Source organism: Scardinius erythrophthalmus (genome assembly GCF_964197995.2).
Source record: "Scardinius erythrophthalmus genome assembly, chromosome: 9".
NCBI classification, from domain to species: domain Eukaryota; kingdom Metazoa; phylum Chordata; class Actinopteri; order Cypriniformes; family Leuciscidae; genus Scardinius; species Scardinius erythrophthalmus.
Genome location: NC_138229.1, coordinates 43,770,400 through 43,795,228, shown reverse-complemented (window position 1 = coordinate 43,795,228; position 24,829 = coordinate 43,770,400). Strand labels below are relative to the sequence as shown.

At 41.1% G+C, this 24,829-nt stretch overlaps 1 protein-coding gene across 6 annotated transcripts in view; it reads left to right on the top strand.

The window, feature by feature from the left end:
- Positions 1 to 22,354, top strand: part of LOC308696149 (phosphatase and actin regulator 1) — a 62,825-nt gene extending 40,471 nt beyond the window's left edge. For 5 of the 6 annotated variants that reach the window (XM_081374574.1, XM_081374573.1, XM_081374575.1 and 2 more), the window contains 8 exons: positions 2,984 to 3,164; positions 12,503 to 12,678; positions 13,163 to 13,319; positions 14,601 to 14,656; positions 14,969 to 15,030; positions 15,103 to 15,243; positions 18,111 to 18,187; positions 21,898 to 22,334. In XM_081374574.1, coding sequence (XP_081230700.1) covers positions 2,984 to 3,164; positions 12,503 to 12,678; positions 13,163 to 13,319; positions 14,601 to 14,656; positions 14,969 to 15,030; positions 15,103 to 15,243; positions 18,111 to 18,187; positions 21,898 to 21,913 — 866 coding nt within the window. In that variant the 3' untranslated portion in view covers positions 21,914 to 22,334. Of the gene's footprint in view, positions 1 to 2,983; positions 3,165 to 12,502; positions 12,679 to 13,162; positions 13,320 to 14,600; positions 14,657 to 14,968; positions 15,031 to 15,102; positions 15,244 to 18,110; positions 18,188 to 21,897 lie in introns of all 6 variants that reach the window. The other variant, XM_081374571.1, reaches the window with a different exon arrangement.
- Positions 22,355 to 24,829: the final 2,475 nt, after the last annotated feature.

The following is a 24,829-nucleotide window of genomic DNA, read 5'->3' as shown; positions in this document are numbered from 1 at the left end:
AATCACAGCACAGGTGAGACTCACACCTCATCCAGACTGACCAATCACAGCACAGGTGAGACTCACACCTCCTACAGACTGACCAATCACAGCACAGGTGAGACACAGACTGACCAATCACAGCACAGGTGAGACTCACACCTCATCCAGACTGACCAATTACAGCACAGGTGAGACACAGACTGACCAATCACAGCACAGGTGAGACTCACACCTCATCCAGACTGACCAATTACAGCACAGGTGAGACTCACACCTCCTACAGACTGACCAATCACAGCACAGGTGAGACACAGACTGACCAATCACAGCACAGGTGAGACTCACACCTCATCCAGACTGACCAATTACAGCACAGGTGAGACACAGACTGACCAATCACAGCACAGGTGAGGCGCAGACTGACCAATCACAGCACAGGTGAGACTCACACTTCATCCAGACTGACCAATTACAGCACAGGTGAGACACAGACTGACCAATCACAGCACAGGTGAGACTCACACCTCCTACAGACTGACCAATCACAGCACAGGTGAGACACAGACTGACCAATCACAGCACAGGTGAGACTCACACCTCATCCAGACTGACCAATTACAGCACAGGTGAGACTCAGACTGACCAATCACAGCACAGGTGAGACTCGCACCTCATCCAGACTGACCAATCACTACACAGGTGAGACTCAGACTGACCAATCACAGCACAGGTGAGACTCGCACCTCATCCAGACTGACCAATCACTACACAGGTGAGAGACACACTGACCAATCACAGCACAGGTGAGACTCAGACTGACCAATCACAGCACAGGTGACAAACTTTCCTGTTTAATTTTAGAGGATTTGTTGTGGATTGAGGATAACTAAAGTAGCCTATATAGCTATGTATTATAATGTTTGTAAACATTTCCCATTATTTATCGGTATTTTACATTAATGTATTAATAAAATGTGACGTATATGCAATTTATCAGGGGTATTCTCTCAAAAACTTTAATATGTGTGTATATATGTGACCCTGCCTGTGAAAACCCAGCTAAAGTCATTTTTTATTTTTTCTACATAAAATCATCCTACACAATGTAAAGAACATTCTGTGAAAATATAACCTTGATATCTTTAATAAGACTGAGTAAAGCCATGTCAAAGATTTGCTAAAATTATGGCTCAGAAAATCATATTTTTGATAAATTCCAATTTAAAAATAGGTTATTTGTTAAAACTGCAACACATTTGATGCATAGTTATCCTGCATATGTGCCTTATAACACATTAAAGCTGAGATTCTCCCCTTTTTAGTGATATATGACACATCAGTGGAGAAATTCTTAAAGTTTTGTAAAACAGGTCTATTTATTATGATGTGCATGTCCAAAAAGCTAAAGCATAAAAACATTGAAACGTCACAACATTGAAAAACAAGCCACAAGAGCTTGATCGTAGCAACAATTACCATGTCAATTCAGTGGAATGATTTGTATAACTTTATTAGTAAAATGTAATATGTCAATAATATATCAATTAAATAACATAAAATTTCTCATTCTCTTACTGGCCCACGGTGTAACACTGAGTAAATCTGGAGTAAAAAAGAAATACAATTTAAAGGGATAGTTTACCCAAAAACTACAATACTTCGGTGACGTAGCAGGCCAAAAATGTCCTTAAAATAAGTTTAATATTACTGGCAGAATACTGAGCTACAAAACAAATAAGCAGTTCTTAAAATATTGTTTGTGACAAGAAAAAATCACCACAGACATCTAAACCCGGCTTAAAGCTCTTTTTTTTCCATTGTGTTGACCTGATTACCGGCGCTCGCGGATTGATATTAACGTCTGTTTTTACTCTTTCTAATAGAATAGACACAGAAAAGAAGTTCCTGAACCGAGTGATATACGAATCAGCAGTGTGTTGTGCGAAATAAACCCAGAGACGACTGAAATCAATGTTAAGGAAGCCCATGTCCGTTTTTTTATTTTATTTTTTTTGCGCAAAAGTATAACGCAGTGTCAATAAAGTCATTAATTTCAGTATTTATCATGTTATAAATGAAAATGCAAGTATTGCATCTCAAAACCAATGGTATAATCTATCATTTACAGCAATAAACACACATGGCCTATTTTTGTCATTTTTATGGCCATGACTGCTTTGACGCTCGTTAACTCATAATTCGATTCTGCGACTTCAGCCGGGGTGTCACAGGCGGGGTCACATATTGTGTAGTGTATATACACACATACTGAGTGATGTGACGATGTGTGATTTGCATGTTTGGGTGAAGCCGATGTTGCTGTATCGCTGGGCTGTCTACACCGGGCCACTTCATGTGTGTGTACAGATTAAAACCACTCCATTTACACCTGCTCTCACAAATGTGTCTCTCAGCACGGCTATAAATCCGTTTCCCGCGCTATATGCAGATTTAATGGAGTTCACGTTACAGAAAGCAGCAGATATGAGCTGGGTTTATTAAGATCACAGACCGCAATAAGAGAGAGCGGCAACAGCCCTGTAAGATCATTTAGCTCCTTTACTTTTAGTGAGATGATGAAGCGTCTGCGACTTACTCTCACTGTGATCTGCGATAGTTTGCGCGTTGGCTTGATGAAGAGATGCTCATCTGCGGCGATGTGCGTTGCGGTAGCGTCGTCATATCTGGCTATATCATCATGACATATAGCCTATAACACACTCTCACACGCTTATTTTAGCATTGTTAGGAGGAGTACAATCTACAAATGTGGTTTCAACAGACCAGATCATCATTTCCACGTGTCCAGCTTCATCTAGGCGGCCCAGACCTCCTCCGGATGGGGTTTGAGCGAATGCGTTTCGGAGGGTATTTGCACCCGGTCTCCTCACGATCTGACCGCTGTCCCATCACAGAAGCGCATGACGTGGCCAGGTGTAGACAGCCCCATTGAGTTAGATTCCTAGTGTGTGTCTGACCTGTGTGTGTGTGTTGTGTCCAGACCCGTGTCTGCAGGGAAAGCCGTCTCCTCCTCTTCCTCCTCAGAAGCTGCTGATGTACTCCTCCTCCTCGTCGTTCGGCCCGTATGGGCTCCCGCTGCAGTACGGCTCCGCTCACCCGTCCAGCCGCATCATCGACGAGCTGCAGAAGACGCTGGCGCTCGCCCTGCAGAGACTCGAGAGGTGTGTGTGTGTGTGTGTGTGTGCGCTCATACACCGATGATCTGAGGTCTGACATCTTCCCCTGCTGGGGCGAAACACAGCCGAGTGTGTGTGTTAGTCAGGATTACTGCACTCTACTCTAGCGATGCACCATATATATATATATATCTGACATCATATCGGGATCGGCTGATATAAGTTCATTTCTAATGTTAACGGTATCGACCTGATAAGAAATGTTGCCGATATATTAAAGCCGATAAGTAATGTGTTACAGTATTTCCTCCAGCTGAGACGCTTCAGATGCGCACGGTTCACCATGATGGGTTTGAATTGCTGAAATATGATTGGAATCACTTTTGTAAAGGGAAATACAGTTCAGTGCAACATGTGCAGCGCAGGTCTGTCATATCGGCTGCATACAGTTATCATGAGAACGTCATAACCCTGTTTGGGACGTGGCTTTAAGGGTGAGACTTTTGTTTCGTAATCATATTCTCAAAAATGATATAAAAACTTGGATTTAGATTTATCAGCCAATATATCGGTTATCGGCTTAAATTATCGGTATCGCCAAAATGCTCATATCGGTGCATCCCTATCATGAATGCTTTGGAATACAGATTTAAAATTAAACTAAAAAAGTTCTAGAAGTTTAAGTTTATGGTAAAGCAAATGTTTTGAACTAAACATTTTTTATTTTTGTTTTATACAAAATATATATTGTAATTCAACATTAAAATCAGCTATAAAATCAAAGCCACATGTCTAACTAAGTTGATATCACACACACGTTGAAGTTGATATCACACACATGTTGAAGTTTACATCACACACACATGTTGAAGTTGATATCACACACGTTGAAGTTGACATCACACACATGTTGAAGTTGACATCACACACATGTTGAAGTTGACATCACACACGTTGAAGTTGACATCACACACGTTGAAGTTGACATCACACACGTTGAAGTTGACATCACACACACGTTGAAGTTGACATCACACACATGTTGAAGTTGACATCACACACATGTTGAAGTTGACATCACACACATGTTGAAGTTGACATCACACACACGTTGAAGTTGACATCACACACGTTGAAGTTGACATCACACACACGTTGAAGTTGACATCACACACATGTTGAAGTTGACATCACACACATGTTGAAGTTGACATCACACACATGTTGAAGTTGACATCACACACGTTGAAGTTGACATCACACACACGTTGAAGTTGACATCACACACACGTTGAAGTTGACATCACACACACGTTGAAGTTGACATCACACACGTTGAAGTTGACATCACACACGTTGAAGTTGACATCACACACGTTGAAGTTGACATCACACACACGTTGAAGTTGACATCACACACACGTTGAAGTTGACATCACACACGTTGAAGTTGACATCACACACGTTGAAGTTGACATCACACACGTTGAAGTTGACATCACACACACGTTGAAGTTGACATCACACACACGTTGAAGTTGACATCACACACACGTTGAAGTTGACATCACACACACGTTGAAGTTGACATCACACACACGTTGAAGTTGACATCACACACATGTTGAAGTTGACATCACACACATGTTGAAGTTGACATCACACACGTTGAAGTTGACATCACACACATGTTGAAGTTGACATCACACACACGTTGAAGTTGACATCACACACGTTGAAGTTGACATCACACACACGTTGAAGTTGACATCACACACACGTTGAAGTTGACATCACACACACGTTGAAGTTGACATCACACACACGTTGAAGTTGACATCACACACACGTTGAAGTTGACATCACACACACGTTGAAGTTGACATCACACACATGTTGAAGTTGACATCACACACATGTTGAAGTTGACATCACACACATGTTGAAGTTGACATCACACACACGTTGAAGTTGACATCACACACACGTTGAAGTTGACATCACACACGTTGAAGTTGACATCACACACGTTGAAGTTGACATCACACACACGTTGAAGTTGACATCACACACACGTTGAAGTTGACATCACACACGTTGAAGTTGACATCACACACGTTGAAGTTGACATCACACACGTTGAAGTTGACATCACACACGTTGAAGTTGACATCACACACACGTTGAAGTTGACATCACACACGTTGAAGTTGACATCACACACGTTGAAGTTGACATCACACACACGTTGAAGTTGACATCACACACACGTTGAAGTTGACATCACACACGTTGAAGTTGACATCACACACGTTGAAGTTGACATCACACACGTTGAAGTTGACATCACACACGTTGAAGTTGACATCACACACATGTTGAAGTTGACATCACACACACGTTGAAGTTGACATCACACACACGTTGAAGTTGACATCACACACGTTGAAGTTGACATCACACACGTTGAAGTTGACATCACACACGTTGAAGTTGACATCACACACGTTGAAGTTGACATCACACACATGTTGAAGTTGACATCACACACATGTTGAAGTTGACATCACACACACGTTGAAGTTGACATCACACACGTTGAAGTTGACATCACACACGTTGAAGTTGACATCACACACACGTTGAAGTTGACATCACACACACGTTGAAGTTGACATCACACACGTTGAAGTTGACATCACACACGTTGAAGTTGACATCACACACACGTTGAAGTTGACATCACACACACGTTGAAGTTGACATCACACACATGTTGAAGTTGACATCACACGTTGAAGTTGACATCACACGTTGAAGTTGACATCACACACACGTTGAAGTTGACATCACACACACGTTGAAGTTGACATCACACATATGTTGAAGTTGACATCACACACACGTTGAAGTTGACATCACACACACGTTGAAGTTGACATCACACACACGTTGAAGTTGACATCACACACATGTTGAAGTTGACATCACACACACGTTGAAGTTGACATCACACACACGTAGAAGCTGACATCACACACACGTTGAAGTTGACATCACACACACGTTGAAGTTGACATCACACACACGTTGAAGTTGACATCACACACGTTGAAGTTGACATCACACACGTTGAAGTTGACATCACACACGTTGAAGTTGATATCACACACACGTTGAAGTTGACATCACACACACGTTGAAGTTGACATCACACACGTTGAAGTTGACATCACACACGTTGAAGTTGACATCACACACGTTGAAGTTGACATCACACACGTTGAAGTTGACATCACACACACGTTGAAGTTGACATCACACACACGTTGAAGTTGACATCACACACGTTGAAGTTGACATCACACACGTTGAAGTTGACATCACACACGTTGAAGTTGACATCACACACGTGTTGAAGTTGACATCACACACACGTTGAAGTTGACATCACACACGTTGAAGTTGACATCACACACACGTTGAAGTTGACATCACACACGTTGAAGTTGACATCACACACACGTTGAAGTTGACATCACACACACGTTGAAGTTGACATCACACACACGTTGAAGTTGACATCACACACACGTTGAAGTTGACATCACACACACGTTGAAGTTGACATCACACACACGTAGAAGCTGATATCACACACATGTTGAAATCAAGACATGTCTGTCACAGAACTGTGATCTAACATGAAACCTGGAGTCTCAGAGCTTTCCATCGATACATGTTTCATCAAGACTAGAAAAAGTACCTTTTCCATGGTAATGAAATATCCAGTTTCAAATAGTTTTTCACCAGATGAATTTTGAATGATCCCTAATTTATGATGATTATTGATCACTAAAATATGCGATTGGGAATAAGTGTGTGGAGTGTCCTGCTGTTGGCACACTGACTGATAACAGATATGCAGCTGTTTATCGGCTGTTACCATATGGAAGTAAAATAATGTCAAATGTTTTTGAAACAAAAAGCCTGTTGAATTGCACTACTTGAAAAAAAATAGGCATTGCATTAACCATGCTTGCATTTTAATGCATTGTATTTTTAGGGCTTGAATTTTTATGGGCTGAAATTCAGCATGGTTGAATATTTAAGCTGTGAATATTTCAATTAAAAACATTTCAAACACATTTTCATTATTAAAAATTCAATAATCCATATTCACCTTTCATATTTCACTTTCAAAATATTCAAACTGTTTAAAAATACAACCTATAATATTCAACAGGCGATTTTCGGTCCATTTTATTTCGCTTTGCAAAATTCGCTTCCACAAATTCAGTGGTTCAAATTCGACAGTAAATTCAACGGAACTGCAGGAAAAGCAATAGATTACCGAGATACTCTCCATCTGCTGTTAGTCGACCTCACCAGCAGGGGGTGCAAAAGCGCTTGTTGTTGACGAAGACCAGCAACAGTTAGAGCAAGCCATTCATTCATAAAACTCATTTAACAGCAATGCAAGTGTATTTGTGATTATTATGACGGCGGTTTTATGTTAAATTCAGTGTCTTCACGGTTACTCTCCCTGTGTAGCCTACAAGCATCTTTCTCTACCGTGAACAAGATTATAATGTTATTCCCCGATGCGGATATACAGATCCAATATTACATTTTTGAGGTTGACATATATTTCTCTTGGTTGTTTAGTTGCCTTAACTTTATATTGTGGCGATGTGCTGCATGCAGGCTATTAGGGTTTCCCTCAAAACGTCAGGATTCCCCAGCTGGACATATAAAACGCTTAACGTATAGCTTAATGGACTAATTACAGTGATATAAAAGACCAAACTCGCAGGCAAGCAGATTGACTCAGAATAACGCGCAAAGTTTAATGCTGAGCAAAGTTTAATGCTGACATGCGCACATTTAGGGACCGTCTCTAAAGTGTATACTACTTTGGTATACACGTTTCTAACTTCAATAGCATTTGAATAGAACGACTTACAGTCATAAAACCAACTGTAAAGTGTTCATGTAGTGTCAGGCCTACTGCACACCCTTTGGATTTTTTATATTTATTCAAATAAATTAAAATTTGCTATTGAAGTTAGAAACGTGTATGCCAATGTTTTATGCAACTTTTGAGACGGTCCCTAAATGTGCGAATGTCCAATGTCAAGCCAATTTTACATTTATTAGGCTACATTTAGTCATTTATTTAGCAGACGCTTTTATCCAAAGCGATTTACAGTTAAACTAACAATAGGAGGACAACAATATGCAAGTGCTATGACTCTTCCCCAGTTTAAGCTAATGCAATACACGTAGGCATAGCCTATACTATATATATATATATATATATATATATATATATATATATATATATATATATATATATACATACTGTAGAGAGAGAGAGAGAGAAAAGAGAAGAGAAAGTGTTAGTATTGATCAAGTGTTGATTTTATGCCAGTATATCACGAAACGCTCAGCATGAAACTTTGCACGTTATATTCTTAGTCCATCTAGCCTATATAGTAGCCTACAGCCTACATCCCCAATAAGGTGCAAGTTTGGTCTTTTATATCTCTGTATTAGTCCATAAACTACGTTAAGCGTTTTGTCCCGACAGAAGGGGAATCCTCGAGTGTGAGGTATTGAGGGAAACCGATTATAATCCTGTTCATGTAGAGAAAGCTGATAACATGTAGGCTACACAGGGAAAGTAACAAGTTATTGAATGAAACATAAACACAGCTTTTGTGTCTTTATCATCTTTTCCGCATATATATTGACACAGCTCATTTTCATTTTATGAATGAATGGCTTGCTCTAACTGTTGCTGGTCTTCGTAAACAACAAGCGCTTTTGCACCCCCTGCTGGTGAGGTCGACTAACAGCAGATGGAGAGTATCTCGGTAATCTATTGCTTTTCCTGCAGTTCCGTTGAATTTACTGTCGAATTTGAACCACTGAATTTGTGGAAGCGAATTTTGCAAAGCGAAATAAAATGGACCGAAAATTTGCCTGTTGAATATTATAGGTTGTATTTTTAAACAGTTTGAATATTTTGAAGTGAAATATGAAAGGTGAATATGGGTTATTGAATTTTTAATAATGAAAATGTGTTTGAAATGTTTTTAATTGAAATATTCACAGCTTAAATATTCAACCATGTTGAATTTCAGCCCATAAAAATGCAAGCCCTAAAAATACAATGCATTAAAATGCAAGCATGGTTAATGCAATGCCTATTTTTTTTCAAGTAGTGCAATTCAACAGGCTTTTTGTTTCAAAAACATTTGACATTATTTTACTTCCATATTACCAGTCCAATCCCAGTCCTGCTCTGTAGAAGAGACGCATGCAGCATTTAGATGCATTTACACTGGAATCACGGTTGCATACATAGAATTAAAATTGTAAATGTAGAAATATGAAATTGTTTGAATTTTTTTTGTTTGTTTGTTCCAAACATGTATTCATTGAGGAATTAAGCGAGTCTCAAATCACACAGTCTCTGAGTATGATCTGCTGTGTGATCACAGTAGGAGAAGATCTACCCGGGAAGTAGAGGTCCTCTCAGTTATTGTCCGCCTACTGTTTAATGCACACTCACATGTATGCTTGCATATAATGGCAGGTATCTTTCTCTTCACTTGCGCTCACTCGTTTCCAAAGTCATCTGAACTGTTGAATTGTCAGTAAAACTGAAAATGTTGAGAAAATCCCATAAATTGATTTTATAAATTGAAGTTGATTCACTAAAACTGTTTTGTTTGAAGTCAAATAAAGCCAGAAAGTAGTAAAACAAAGCAATTGCTTAATTTGTTCATGCTGCAATGCACTCTGGGAGTCCGCATAGCACTTGTGGCTGGGAATAAGTCCAGTATACTCGAATGCTTTGATTACTGAGACTTGTTAGTTTTAAGTTAAGCCGCTTTCCATTGTTCTGTAACTGCAGTTTAAGCAGCTTAAGTTATTCCAGCATAAACAATGACCACAGCGCATTTATTTAGTTTTAATATCTTGCAATTGTCAGTGTAACTGTAAGGCTTTAAACTTCAGTCGAGTCCCAATATAGGCCTACACGTATAGGCTAAATCATCATCTTCACAGCATGGGAAATGAGTTTGGAATAACTGCTGTGCGGCACAGCCTTTATATTGTACAACAGACGAATTAAATTAAGCAGAATAACTTTTTATATATTTGGTTGACTGTGTTTTATTTTAATAATGAACAGGCTGCGATGTCAAGTTAGCAATGCCAGAAGTGAACTGATAATAGCCTATGTTGTGAGAGCGAGCGATGCGTCGGCGCCATCACTTGGAGTTGTTGCTCAGCAGGGGAAATAACTTCGTTATTCGTTACTCTGTCATTCGAAACAGTAAACATTTATATTTTTATTTGTGTACATTCAAAATGATTACAAAATGTCATGCCTTTCAAAAATAAAGAAAACAACATGATTTCTACTTTAGTGCGTCTCAGTCTCCTTGAACATCTTTCTGGCGCACACCAAAAATGAACCAAAATAGAGTGAATAGCCTTCGGACGCGCCTACTTTTCAAAGTCAACATTTAGATTATTTGAAGTAAAATGTATTATATAGTCACTTAGGAATAAAACTCAGCGTGGTTCATGATAAAAAAATAAAAAACTTTACAGTTCGGAAAATATGAAAATAGCAAACCCCTGGCACTTGAGAACTCTGGTCTACAAAGAAGAAAGCCCCGTCTAGTCTATTCCCCGTACGGGTTGTGTCGAGCCATTCGTTAGTCTCGTTGATGGAAAACATGAAAAAGTTGCAATAAACGCGTTAAGAATCCACACAACGGAGGACTCTTATTCTGCAGTGCAGAACTGAGGAAGAACTGATGACGGGACAGTTTGATCTTCGGCTGACAAATCAGAGGAAAGGGGCGTTTCATTCCCGCCCACGTGTAGAAATCGAATTTTCCAGCTGTTTATTAATTTTGCTACCTCAGAACGAAAAACAAAAAATCAAGCTGAATTCTTGTCTTTCGTTTTTTCGGAAAAAATGAAAAATCGAAAAAGGAACTGTTTTCTCATTTTTCTACTTTCAATATTAAATCAAAAAACGATTGAACGAATGATACACGGATTATGATTATTTTTGTTTTATGTTCCCTTAGGTGCGATTATAGTATTACTATAGGTTTTTGGACAAAAAAAGTTCAAATATTAGTGATCTATGACCTTTTCTCACCTTTTCGTACCGTGACGTCGCTTCTTACCATGGATCCCCAATGAGCTGTAATCAGAGCTTGATTAAATAAATGCTTTGTTTATAATGGGGAGGACGTCTTAAGCTATGAAACTTGCAGGAAGTTTTAATGGTACAAAGACCTCTTATATACCTTAAGATCAAGGCAAATTAGGTTTCTCATGTCATGACCCCTTTAAGCTTTATAAACACTCTTGGTTTTAGAGTCTTAAGTTTGTCCATTGTCTTCAATATTCTAAACTCTAAAAGACACAGAGTCCCTTTAGCTAAGAGGAAATGACCCTGTTGGTCTTAGCTCGAGCAGTGCTCTGATATTCCCATCCTGATTGTGTATGGTCTTTGTAAAGGCATTTATAGATCATGTGGGATGACCGCGGTGATCAGTGCTGCCATGTAATGATGGAGTAGCTGAAGAGCGCAGAGAATCAGAGTTGGCGGGTTTAAAACACGCAGATTCATCCACTTTTCCCCAAAGACATGAAAGTAAGTGGCCGGTGAAGAAGAATAAAAAGTAAAACTAACTGTTTAGTTCCCTATACAGTGCATATCTGACATGAGTAACACACGGCGTGAAATTAGAAACCGCTTCCATGAACATCAGCGTGGATTTATTTTCCAGACTGAACATGATTTTGTGCTAGCATCCGGCCCACGTGTGTTTGAGTGAAGCGCTGCTGGAATAAAGCCTGCACAGCTGTGATGTGTGACGAGCACTAGCGTCTCTGGCTCAGCGCCGGTGTGGCTAGTGTCAGTTCACCCAATGATGAACGCCACCATTTACTCAACCTCATGTCCTTCCTAACCCATGTGACCGTCCTGCATCTCCGGGACACGTGTGAAGAGAGCCTGTTTGAGTGAGTCTGGGAGATCTCTGTCCCTCCAGTGAAGCTCGTGAAGCTTCCAAACGTTCACGGAGAATCATGAATCGAGCAGTTTGATCCAGGGGGAGACACGATTGCTTCAAACGAGGAGCAGATTTGATTTCGGCTCATGGATCAGTGAACAGTGTTTGCCGCTTTCTAAATTTGGTCACAGAAGCACTGTTTATATAAAGAGGTCAATAGCGCTGCTGTAACAGCGGTCATCAACTGATCTGAGTATTGGTCAGCAGGGCCGACGCACACTGTCTGTCCTCACTGCTGTGTGTGTGTGTGTGTGTGTGTGTCCGCAGCTCTGCGCTTCACAGCACGGGTCAGTACGGCTCTCCTCTCCCCTCGGTGCTGGTCGACTGTGACGACGATAAAGAGAACATCCCCAGCGAGTCCGACTACGAGGACCTGCCCAGCATGTACAGGGATGAAGAGCAGGACGAGGAGGAGGAGGAGGACGACGACTCTCTCTTCACCAGTGAGTCCTGAAGCTCAAGCAGTGTGTGTGTGTGTGAGAGACACGAGCTGTCGTAGCTGAGGTCATTGAGTCTGACTAGGGGGATTTACATCGTAGTTTATATACATTTCAAGGGGCAGGGATTTACTTAGAGATGACATGCAAGTGAAGTACAGGAGTCAGCTGATCTCAGACCTGATCTCATCGGCATAACAGTGCCGTTCAGATGCATGGATGCTAATCAAGCCTGCCGGTATCACACATACCTTCACATTAGCATAGCTTAACTTGGGTTGCTTAACTTAATCTTCTTTGAATCTCATCATCTATGCCTCAAAATGTAAAACAGTGTGAAGAAGAAGAACTTGACAAAAAACATGACAAAAACATGTCAATCACAATCCAGACCACAAACCGCAGCACTTATACTGAACAGAATGATATTGTGCGCTGAACGCTGATGCAGTTATCGTGCGTGTGCATGTGTGTGTGTGTGTGTTTGCAGGCACGCTGGCGCTGAAGATCTTGAGGAAGGACTCTCTGGCAGTGAAGCTCAGTAACAGGCCGTCTCAGAGAGAACTGCAGGAGAAGAACATCTTACCTGTGCAGACGGACGAGGAGCGCCTGCAGTCCAGACAGCTCATCGGCACCAAACTCACACGGTACACACACACACACACACACACACTCACACACTCACACACACTCACACACACACACACACACACACACACACACACACACACACACACACACACACACACACACACACACACTATGTTGTGACGTCACAGGGTTTTTCCTGGGTCAAAACTGAACCCTACCCATGGCACCTGTCAACTCTTCACAAATGAATGCTAAGAGATAGTAATATTAAAGTCCCCCTGTAGTCCATCATTGTATCTCTTAAAACTCCTCTTTGATCACCAAAATTACATTTAAAAAATTTTTCCTTAGAAAAAAAATTTCTTCATGTCTTAAAATATCTTTGCAACGATGTTTGTGGGATGGAAGGAAGAAGACAGGGTCGGCGTACTGAGGATCGTGGGTTTTTATTGTTTCTCTCTGATCAGAATCCACATAAAGCGTGCGCACACTGCAGGAAAGCCTCTCTGAAACATCACGCTAGCAGCTCTAGCAGTAACAGCTCCTCGCTGAGCCACGCCCCCTCGCCACAAGCGTCACCGTAACTTGGCACTCACCTCATTTAGTATGCGCGGTTCTATGAATATGCAAATGTGCCCCGCCTCCACTCACTCACTCAGCTCAGAGATCCACTGGTTGACGATCACACGTTGATCTGATTGGTTACAAGGTAGTTTGTGACGTCAGAAACACCAGCGATTTCAAAGCGTGTTTTTGAGACTGTCTTTGGTTCACTGCAGTTTTAAGGAGGAAATACTCAGCAATGCTGTCGACTTATGAATTTACGCATGGTTTGTCTTAAAGCAGATTAAAAACACCACATAGACACATAAACAACATTAAAAGCTGGATTTTTAACTAATGGACTTTAACTAATCTCATTTATTCGTTTAATAAAAAGTAATCACTGTCAGGACAGATCATAAAACAGAGTGCTTAGAACTATTAAAACTCATGTATGATTACCATGTAAACAGTCACTGAGTGACTGATATGAAAAGTTAGTAATAAAATGAACAACAAAGTAACATGTTCCATATGATAAGTGGCATTAATGATGGTCATCACTGTCAATCTGATTCAATCTCACATTTAAATACGGCTGTGAATGCAGAAGATGTGTGGTTGTAATCAATGAAGCTGTGCAATGAAATATTAAATATTACCCTCTCCGTCATCGTATTGAAACTTCCTTTCCTTTTAAACTCTTGTGTATATATCTTTTTGTATATTACGCATTTGAGTTTCAAACGCATGTGCTTGTCGGAGCTGAATGTGTGTGTGTGTGTGTTCAACAGGAGACTGAGCCAGAGACCCACGGCTGAAGAGCTGGAGCAGAGGAACATCCTCAAACGTGAGTCACGTTCACTAGATCACAGAGAGATACTGACGCCGTGTGCTAACCAGACGCGCTGAGACCAGATTCCAGCGGCAACAGTGTGTCTGTCCACTCCAGACACGACAAAATCAATCACACATCTCAGCCAATCAGAGGAGCCTGTGGGTGGAGTCTCTCTGCAAGCGCACTGCACTCACAACCAATTCAATCATAAATCACAGCCAATCAGAAGAGTGTGTGGAACAGAAGTGTTGTTGCGTCTGATCAGGACACGGTGTTCCAGTGTGTTTTCCTCTGTTTATCCTCTGACCGGTTTCTGTCCCACAGCTCGTAATGAGCAGGAGCAGATGGAGGAGAAGAGAGAGATCCGACGCCGACTCTCACGCAAGGTATGATGGGTGCCCGAGTGAGTGTGTGTGTGTGTGTGTGTCTCTCTCACTCAGTGTGTGGATGTGTTTCAGCTGAGTCAGAGGCCCACGGTGGAGGAGTTACGGCGAGCCAAGATCCTCATCCGCTTCAATGATTACGTGGAGGTGTCGGACGCTCAGGACTACGACCGGCGCACAGACAAGCCCTGGACGAGGCTCACCGCGGCCGACAAGGCGAGTTCCCCCGCGCCGTGAACAGAGCAGCGCTGTAGTGGTGGAAATTTTGATTCTTTCCAGAGACTCGTTCATTTTCAGTTCGTTCACCAAAATGATTCGTTCACTGATTCGTTCAGTGACAATTTCTTCCTATTACATAAATACTGCAGCAGGTGGCGAAAAAGAGTGTATTTTATGCTGTGTTTTAACGAACGTATTTACGTGTTACAAAAAAAACTGATTTGGCTTTGTTAAAATTTGTGCCTTATTTACTAAATTAATAAAATAAGTCTAAATAAGAGGTTCAGCTGACCAAACCAAGGTTTTCTTGCATAATTAACATTTTAATTGTTTGGTCAGATTATATTAAACGTTGAGTTATGTTCTGTATGTTAAATATGATAAACAATTATATGCACACCTATAACTGCGCTTTGAATGAGATTGAATCACATGCTAATGACCGATCTACCCAGTAGGCCTACTCATTCAAGAACCAAATGTGCAGTTTGATCAATTCGTTCACGAACGAGATCTCTCTCTCTCGTTCAGACTCGAAACAGAGCGATCTCGGTCATGATGGGCGTATTCGTTCAGTAGATCCAACCAATTACATGCCCCTTCACAGCACGAACTGAAATGATATTTGCTGACGTTACGCAAACGAGTCCTATTTACTTTATTATCATATTTTTTGGTTTGGTTTAGTTTTTAGAGAAGTGCATATGACATGAATAAAACGTAATGAATTCATTTTTGATAATACAAAATGAACACAAGTAGTCAAGTAAATTGTTCAAAGTGCAAAATACCACAAAACTAAGTCTAAAACACACAAACAAAAGAAAAGAAAAGCAGGTAAAGAGAAGTGTAAATTTAAATCAAGTTAACAGTCAAGTGCCCCCCCGCCCACTTAGCTCAAACCAAGTACAAAATGACCATGTTAATTTGTCTTTGTTATATTTAACCATGCTTGCGTTATTAAACTGTTTTCATTACAATGGTAAAGTGTAAATTTCCTTCTTTGATGCAAATATGCTGACTACACAAACCCAGCTCTATCGGTTCGCCATCATTATCGTTCAAACAACTGGTTCTTTTCGTTCACGAACGACATGTACCAGTTCGTTCACGAGAAGATCTCTCTCTCTCTCTCGTTCAGACTCAAAACAAAAGCAACTCGGTCACAGTCAGTGAAGGGCGTATTCGTTCACTACATCCAACAAATCACATGCTTCGTCACATCTCATACTCGAAGGCTATTGCCTCGAGGTTTAGTCATTCTTGACAGGTTGAGAACGCAAGCTACCCGGTTCACTGAGCTGCGTGTGCGCTGCTAATAGCGCCGTGTGAACGAGAAATATGAGTCAATGGAGTACGTGAACGAGAACGATTCGTTCACCTAAAAGATTCGTTCAAAAAGAACGATTCGTTCACGAACGTAACATCACTAGAGCGCTGACGGCTGAGAACGGGCCAGGATCATGTGGTGGTCGTAGCGAGTTCGTATTGACCCGTAATGGTGACGGGTGTGATGAGTTAATACGGTGTTTGGCGTTTTAAGCCCCCAGCGGCGCCTTCAGGCAGCGAGAGGATGGGTAGGGCTAAGGTTGAGGATGGGGTTAGCCATTGGGGGCTTAAAACACCATCGAGCAATTAATGCCGTCGCCTCACCATTTTAAAGAGGGCCTTGCTTTGGCTGCTGCACACTCTTCAGTCATCTTGGACTGATGCAATGTGTGGCCGGTTTGGTGCCTAATTGAAATTTCAGCATTAAAATCTTGAGACACTGGCTGTTTACATGCACACCGTTTGTTTCAGTCGGACTGAAAACTCTCAGCGTGTGCAGAGAATGAGTTCGAGACGCATGTAAAGATAGCAGATCATGTGGAGCAGCGTTCACTGAGACGCACGTGAACTACACGCATGCTAATAAAGCGCAGATTCATATTCAGTATTCAACACAGTGAGTCTCTGTGTGCTGTGGTTTTAAACGCTCTCAGAAAGCGCTCTGTTGATGCGGTTCAGGTTCTCCTCTCGACACGGGGAATGCAGTCCAGGGTTTTTGCAATCGAGTTATTGAATTGAATAAGGATCAATAAATAATAAATATTATTAATAATGAATCGTGGCTGTCATGATTCTGGTTAAATGCAGTGCAACCGAATACAGTTCAGAAAAACACACTAGCAGAAGCTAATCCTGTGGTGTGGACTTCAAGAAAGAGCTCACGAACCGACCCGGGTTATCAAATAAACGTCCTCTCGGCTTCAGACGGAGAAACTTTGATCACAGGTCCGGCGATCGCAGGTGTTTCAGGAGAGACTTTCAGTGGGTGCATCTCTAGTTTTCATGCCAGAGCAACCAGACAGAACACAGCATAGAGCAGACACTAGCAGAGATGCTAGCGGATAAACACCCCTGTTCCAGCTTTATGACTGAAGCGGAGCGAGATTATTCACGGCCCAGATGATGTCACTCCATGAGTGTTACATGGTCTGCTTTTTGTAACAGAATGACGATCATCTGGCATCAAGGCGCCACTGAAACGAGGAATAATACGGAAGTGAATCAGACTGACAGGATAATAGTGAGCACATGACAAACAAGAGTTGGGGTCACACCTGTTCACATCTGAACCCTGAGCTTGTGTTACGCAACGACACGCTGTTATATAAGGCATCCTCCCAGCATGCACCACTACAGGGATTCGACATGCGCTCGAACACTGAACCTGCGCTAGCTCCAGCTCAGCAAACCGTTACTAGCATCACTAGCGTGAGTTCACGGCCTCTATAAGAGGAGGGGCTTGTGGGAATCCTCACTTGTGTGAGTGGATGTGACTGTAAATTAAGTGTGTGTGTTTGTGTGTGTGTTTGCTACAGGCCGCCATCAGGAAGGAGCTGAATGATTTCAAGAGCAATGAGATGGAGGTGCACGAGTCCAGCCGGCATCTGACCAGGTGAACACACTCTCTCACACACACACACACACACACACACACATACACACACACACACACACACACACACACACACACACACACACACTCACACACACACTCACACACACACACTCTCACACACCAGACACTCTCTCTCTCTCTCTCTCTCTCTCTCTCTTCTAATGAGTTTTCTAATGTCATCATAGCCACTCAACATCACTGTATAACTATGGCTGGGCAATAGACAATAACCATAATTATCGCAATATAATTTTCCTCTATATAACAATAACAAGAGTTTGATATAATGTTTACTGGCGGCTCGGCCTCGGTCACATGACCTGTGAACCAGTGAACAACACGTGTGTGTCAGAGAGCTAAGCAGACAGGAGGAACAGGCCTCTCGTTCACCACGGCTTCACTGTAGTGACACTGACGGCACCGTGGTATTGTGGCAGACATACGGGATATTCATATCGAATTTATTATGCAGGGTTTCCGCGGATCCTTAAAGTATTTTATATAACAGTTAAATGAACAATAAATGAACATGGTGCATTACATTTTAGAAACAATGTTGTTTGTTTTCCCTCTATTTCGCCGATGAAGCCGTAGCAGAGTCTCAGTGCAACAGACGGCGACGATTTGACTGAAATCCACGTTTTGAACGAATCAATTTAATGATTCAATTAATCACTTTCTTCTTTCCTGAATGAATCAACCGTTTGAACGAATCGGTTGAATGAATGATGACTCCCTCGACTCACTTAGTAAGACCTACTGGCGGTTTTAGTTTCACCTTTAAAGTACCCTTTAATTAGAACGTTAAAATTAGAAATCAGTTCATATTTAAATATTGAATTAAAAAATAATAATAATAATTGTAAATGCAGTGTAAATATATTAATGCCAGATCTGAGGCCGCTTCTGTGTCACCTCTGCACTGCAAAGATTTTGATTTATGATTTAATTTGACTGGTAACAGTGGTATTATTGTGTTATTATTATTCTAATAGAATTTAATTTGAATGTTAGAATTTGACAGAAAGGTGATGCATACATCTACAAATGTCCATATATAGGTGAAAATGCCCCTGGAAATCAATTTGAGGTGGCAAATAATTACCCCTTAATAAAAAATGTAATATTACTGCTGTGAACTGACCACTGCATAGCATATGAGAAATATGAATATCTGTCAGCAACAGGCCTAAACCAGCCATGGCACAGAAACACCACCAGTAAAACATCATCTAAATATTATCCACAAAACTTGAGACAAGTCGAGTCAATATTGCACACCCCTAATGCACGGTATTAATTTAGATCTCTTCGGCTCTTAAAAAGCCTTACATTTTACTGCAAATATAAGTTTCAATTTTACTTATATCACACAACTCTGACTTTATATCTCGCAACTGTGACTTTATATCTCGCAACTGTGACTGTATATCTCGCAATTCTGACTTTATATCACACAATTCTGACTTTATATCTCGCAACTCTGACTTTATATCTCGCAACTGTGACTGTATATCTCGCAATTCTGACTTTATATCACACAATTCTGACTTTATATCTCGCAACTCTGACTTTATATCTCGCAACTCTGACTTTATATCTCGCAATTCTGACTTTATATCTCGCAATTCTGACTTTATATCTCACAACTCTGACTTTATATCTCGCAATTCTGACTTTATATCTCACAATTCTGACTTTATCTCGCAACTCTGACTTTATATCTCGCAATTCTGACTTTATATCTCACAAGTCTGACTTTATATCTCGCAATTCTGACTTTATATCTCACAATTCTGACTTTATATCTCGCAATTCTGACTTTATATCTCACAATTCTGACTTTATATCTCGCAATTCTGACTTTATATCTCACAATTCTGACTTTATATCTCGCAATTCTGACTTTATATCTCACAATTCTGACTTTATATCTCACAATTCTGACTTTATATCTCACAATTCTGACTTTATATCTCACAACTCTGACTTTATATCTCGCAATTCTGACTTTATATCTCACAATTCTGACTTTATATCTCGCAATTCTGACTTTATATCTCACAATTCTGACTTTATATCTCGCAATTCTGACTTTATATCTCGCAACTCTGACTTTATATCTCGCAATTCTGACTTTATATCTCGCAACTCTGACTTTATATCTCGCAATTCTGACTTTATATCTCGCAACTCTGACTTTATATCTCGCAATTCTGACTTTATATCTGGCAATTCTGACTTTATATCTCGCAACTCTGACTTTATATCTCGCAATTCTGACTTTATATCTGGCAATTCTGACTTTATATCTCGCAACTCTGACTTTATAACTCACAATTCTGACTTTATATCTCGCAATTCTGACTTTATATCTCGCAACTCTGACTTTATATCTCGCAATTCTGACTTTATATCTCACAATTCTGACTTTATATCTCACAACTCTGACTTTATATCTCGCAATTCTGACTTTATATCTCACAATTCTGACTTTATATCTCGCAATTCTGACTTTATATCTCACAATTCTGACTTTATATCTCGCAATTCTGACTTTATATCTCGCAACTCTGACTTTATATCTCGCAATTCTGACTTTATATCTCGCAATTCTGACTTTATATCTCGCAACTCTGACTTTATATCTCGCAATTCTGACTTTATATCTCGCAACTCTGACTTTATATCTCGCAATTCTGACTTTATATCTCGCAATTCTGACTTTATATCTCACAATTCTGACTTTATATCTCGCAATTCTGACTTTATATCTCGCAATTCTGACTTTATATCTCGCAATTCTGACTTTATATCTCGCAATTCTGACTTTATATCTCGCAATTCTGACTTTATATCTCGCAATTCTGACTTTATATCTCGCAATTCTGACTTTATATCTCGCAATTCTGACTTTATATCTCGCAACTCTGACTTTATATCTCACAATTCTGACTTTATATCTCACAATTCTGACTTTATATCTCACAATTCTGACTTTATATCTCGCAATTCTGACTTTATATCTCACAATTCTGACTTTATATCTCACAATTCTGACTTTATATCTCGCAATTCTGACTTTATATCTCGCAATTCTGACTTTATATCTCGCAATTCTGACTTTATATCTCGCAATTCTGACTTTATGTCTCGCAATTCTGACTTTATATCTCGCAATTCTGACTTTATATCACGCAATTCTGACTTTATATCACGCAATTCTGACTTTATATCTCACAATTCTGACTTTATATCACGCAATTCTGACTTTATATCTCACAACTCTGACTTTATATCTCACAATTCTGAGATAAAAAGTCGCAATTACCTTTTTTATTGTTTCTGTGGTGGAAACGAGCTTCCATAAATATGTGCGTTGTTGTGAAATGCTCAAATCAACATCAGTTTGAATGAGAGCCGTCATTTAGCTTTTCTCCGCTAAGTTCTTTGAGCGCGTAACGTTTGGTATCAGTAGTTTAGTGTGAGGATCAACCTCTCGACACAGCGCCAGTTCCTGAGGGATTCGTGCCGTTAACGCGGTTAAACAGAAAACACTACTGGCAGAAATGAACTTGTTCTCTTTGACAACTCTCTGTGAATTCTATATTCCTGATCTGAACTGAATGACCAGTCATTGAACACAGTGAGTTTAAGCGGGTGAAGGTGTGTGTGACGCTGATGTGTGTGTGTGTGTGTGTGTGCAGGTTCCACCGGCCGTAGAGACGAGCGATGATGATGAAGCTTGTGTGACTCTCACCTTCACGGATTCTCAGATCTGGGAAACGCTCCGAGACGCACGTCACCATCCACAGGGAAAACATTCAGGAACATTCCTCCCTCTGACTGAAGCTTGCCGTGTGTCCAGTTATCTTAGACCGTTTTTATACCGTCTGCATTCCTTCTGTTCTCACTCTGATGAAGTCGTCATGATGTCTGTCAGCACAATGACTTGATTGTGAATTTATTTTTGTGTTTTTTTATTCATTTTGATTTTTGTATTTATTTATTTGCATTTTAACATCCTTTTAACTGTTTATTGTAGAATCAAACACTAGAAAATGTGTTTCCAGGCTTCAAGCGCAGTGACGCATCCGTTCACCTTTAATAAAGGAAACGAGCAGTTTCATAGTGACCGACGGCCGGTTCGTGTGTGTGACAGTCACAGTGTGTGTGTTTAATGCTGATGGACAGCCGGTTCAGGTGTGTGTGTGTGTGTGTGAGAGAGAGAGAGTGTGGTTGTGTGTGACAGTCACAGTGTGTGTGTGTGTGTGTGTGTTTAATGCTGATGGACGGCCGGTTCAGGTGTGTGTGTGTGTGAGAGAGAGAGAGTGTGGTTGTCTGTGACAGTCACAGTGTGTGTGTGTGTGTGTGTGTGTGTGTGTGTGTGTGTGTGTGTGTGTGTGTGTGTGTGTGTGTGTGTGTGTGTGTGTGTGTGTGTGTGTGTGTGTGTGTGTGTGTGTGTGTTTAATGCTGATGGACGGCCGGTTCAGGTGTGTGTGTGTGAGAGAGAGAGTGTGGTTGTGTGTGACAGTCTCAGTGTGTGTGTATGTTTAATGCTGATGGACGGCCGGTTCAGGTGTGTGTGTGAGAGAGAGAGAGAGAGAGAGTGTGGTTGTGTGTGTGTGTGTGTGTGTGTGTGTGACGGACGGCCGGTTCAGGTGTGTGTGAGAGAGAGTGTGGTTGTGTGTGTGTGTGAGAGACGGACAGCCGGTTCAGATGTGTGTGTGAGAGAGAGAGAGAGAGAGAGAGAGAGAGAGAGAGAGAGAGTGTGTGTGTGTGTGTGTGTGTGTGTGTGTGTGTGTGTGACGGACGGCCGGTTCAGATGTGTGTGTGTGAGAGAGAGAGAGAGAGAGAGAGAGAGTGTGGTTGTGTGTGTGTGTGTGACGGACGGCCGGTTCAGATGTGTGTGTCAGAGAGAGAGAGAGCGAGAGTGTGGTTGTGTGTGTGTGTGTGACGGACGGCCGGTTCAGATGTGTGTCACACACTGCAGAAACAGCTGCTCTTCCTTCAGTACTTGTTGTTTTCCAGTGCAGTCCTACAGTAAGACCAAGGGCCTCGACATGCTAAATGACTTCAGACAGCAAGTCTTGTTTTCTAAAATAAAGAAAGTGTTTTCGCTGCTAAAACGAAAGCGATGTCTGTCCGTAAGGTTCGAATAATCCTGGTTTTCCCATTGGCAGATATTTGTGCTTAAACTTCACTTAAGTTTGATCTTTCTTTCAGAAAACAAGACTTCCCCCTCGAGAGAGTGTAATAGTGCGAGGCTCTGGCATGATTGCTCTGAGATCCTGCATGCGCGTTCACAGCCGCGGTGTTCCTGATGTGTGTGTGTGTGTGTGTGTGTGAGCCCTGAGGTGGGCAAGCCGAAGTCCTGAAGGGACTGAATGCCTCTGGGAAGTCGAATCCAGCTGGACCTCGTCTGCAGCGAGTCGGAGGAATCCTACAGGAACCGCACGGAGTTTGATGAACACACACCCGTCACCGGACTGAGCCCACGTGGAAAGAGTGGACTTTTTTTAAGGAAGCCAATCATCTTTTTAACAGTGGTGTGATTTTGAAGACTTTGTAGAAATTGCATGACTTTATACGAGGGTGTGACGCCCCGTCCTGACCAGCGTCATGTGACCAGCTGTCCGCGGGAGTCATGATTCAGCAATAAAACTGACCTTATTTACAGCGACTGTGTGTGTGTACTCGTCTGCCTATCTGACAGGGGCCTCACCAGCGGGACCGCCCGGCGCAGAGGGGACATGTTCAGGTCCCCTGTTGGTCATGCTTTAAAACAGGCTGTCAAACTCAGTTCCTGGAGGGCCACAGCCCTGCAGAGTTTAGCTTCAGCCCTAATTAAACACACCTGACCAGCTAATCAAGTCCTTCAGGCTTATTTGAAAACTGCAGGTGTGTGTGTGTGTGTGTGTGTGTGTGTTGAAGCAGGGTTGGAACTAAACTCTGTAGGGCTGTGGCCCTCCAGGAACTGAGTTTGACACCTGTGCGTAAAACATGTCTAAATCAAGTTAAAAACACCGCTGACATAATCACATGCAAATAAGTCGGATAGAAAACGTGTCTGTGTATTTTTGCAATGTTGTAAGTATTTATTTGTGTAACTTTCTTGTAGAAAATATTTTCCTAACAAAAAATGCACGATATTTGATTTAAAAAAACAACAGACTCGTGTACATGCAGAAGTGCTGACCCAGAAAGAGGAGCACAAGAACATTACAAATCTAAAACTGAAGGCGGTGTCTCCCTTCAAGCCTGTTATTCAACACCGTCACACTAGTCTCAACCTTGTCACGTTCATATTTTGGGGAAAAAATAGGGAAGAGGATTAAAAATGAAGGCATTTCTTGCTGATTACCGCCTGACATGACAAAACAGGATTTATTTTTTTAGGTTTGATAATGATGAGGTATTTAGAAATACCAGGAATGACCCAACTACAAATTAGCAAAGGTTTTGCAACACTAGCAATAGTTTAACCATGGCATTTGTAGTAAAACTGAGGTTATACAAAAACAATCCACTAAAAGAGGTGGTGACTACACTTTTCCTGAAATAAAACTGTTACTAACACAGTTACTGTGGTAAGTGTTGTTACTATGTTACAAATACCACAGTAAGTGTGGTGGTTAA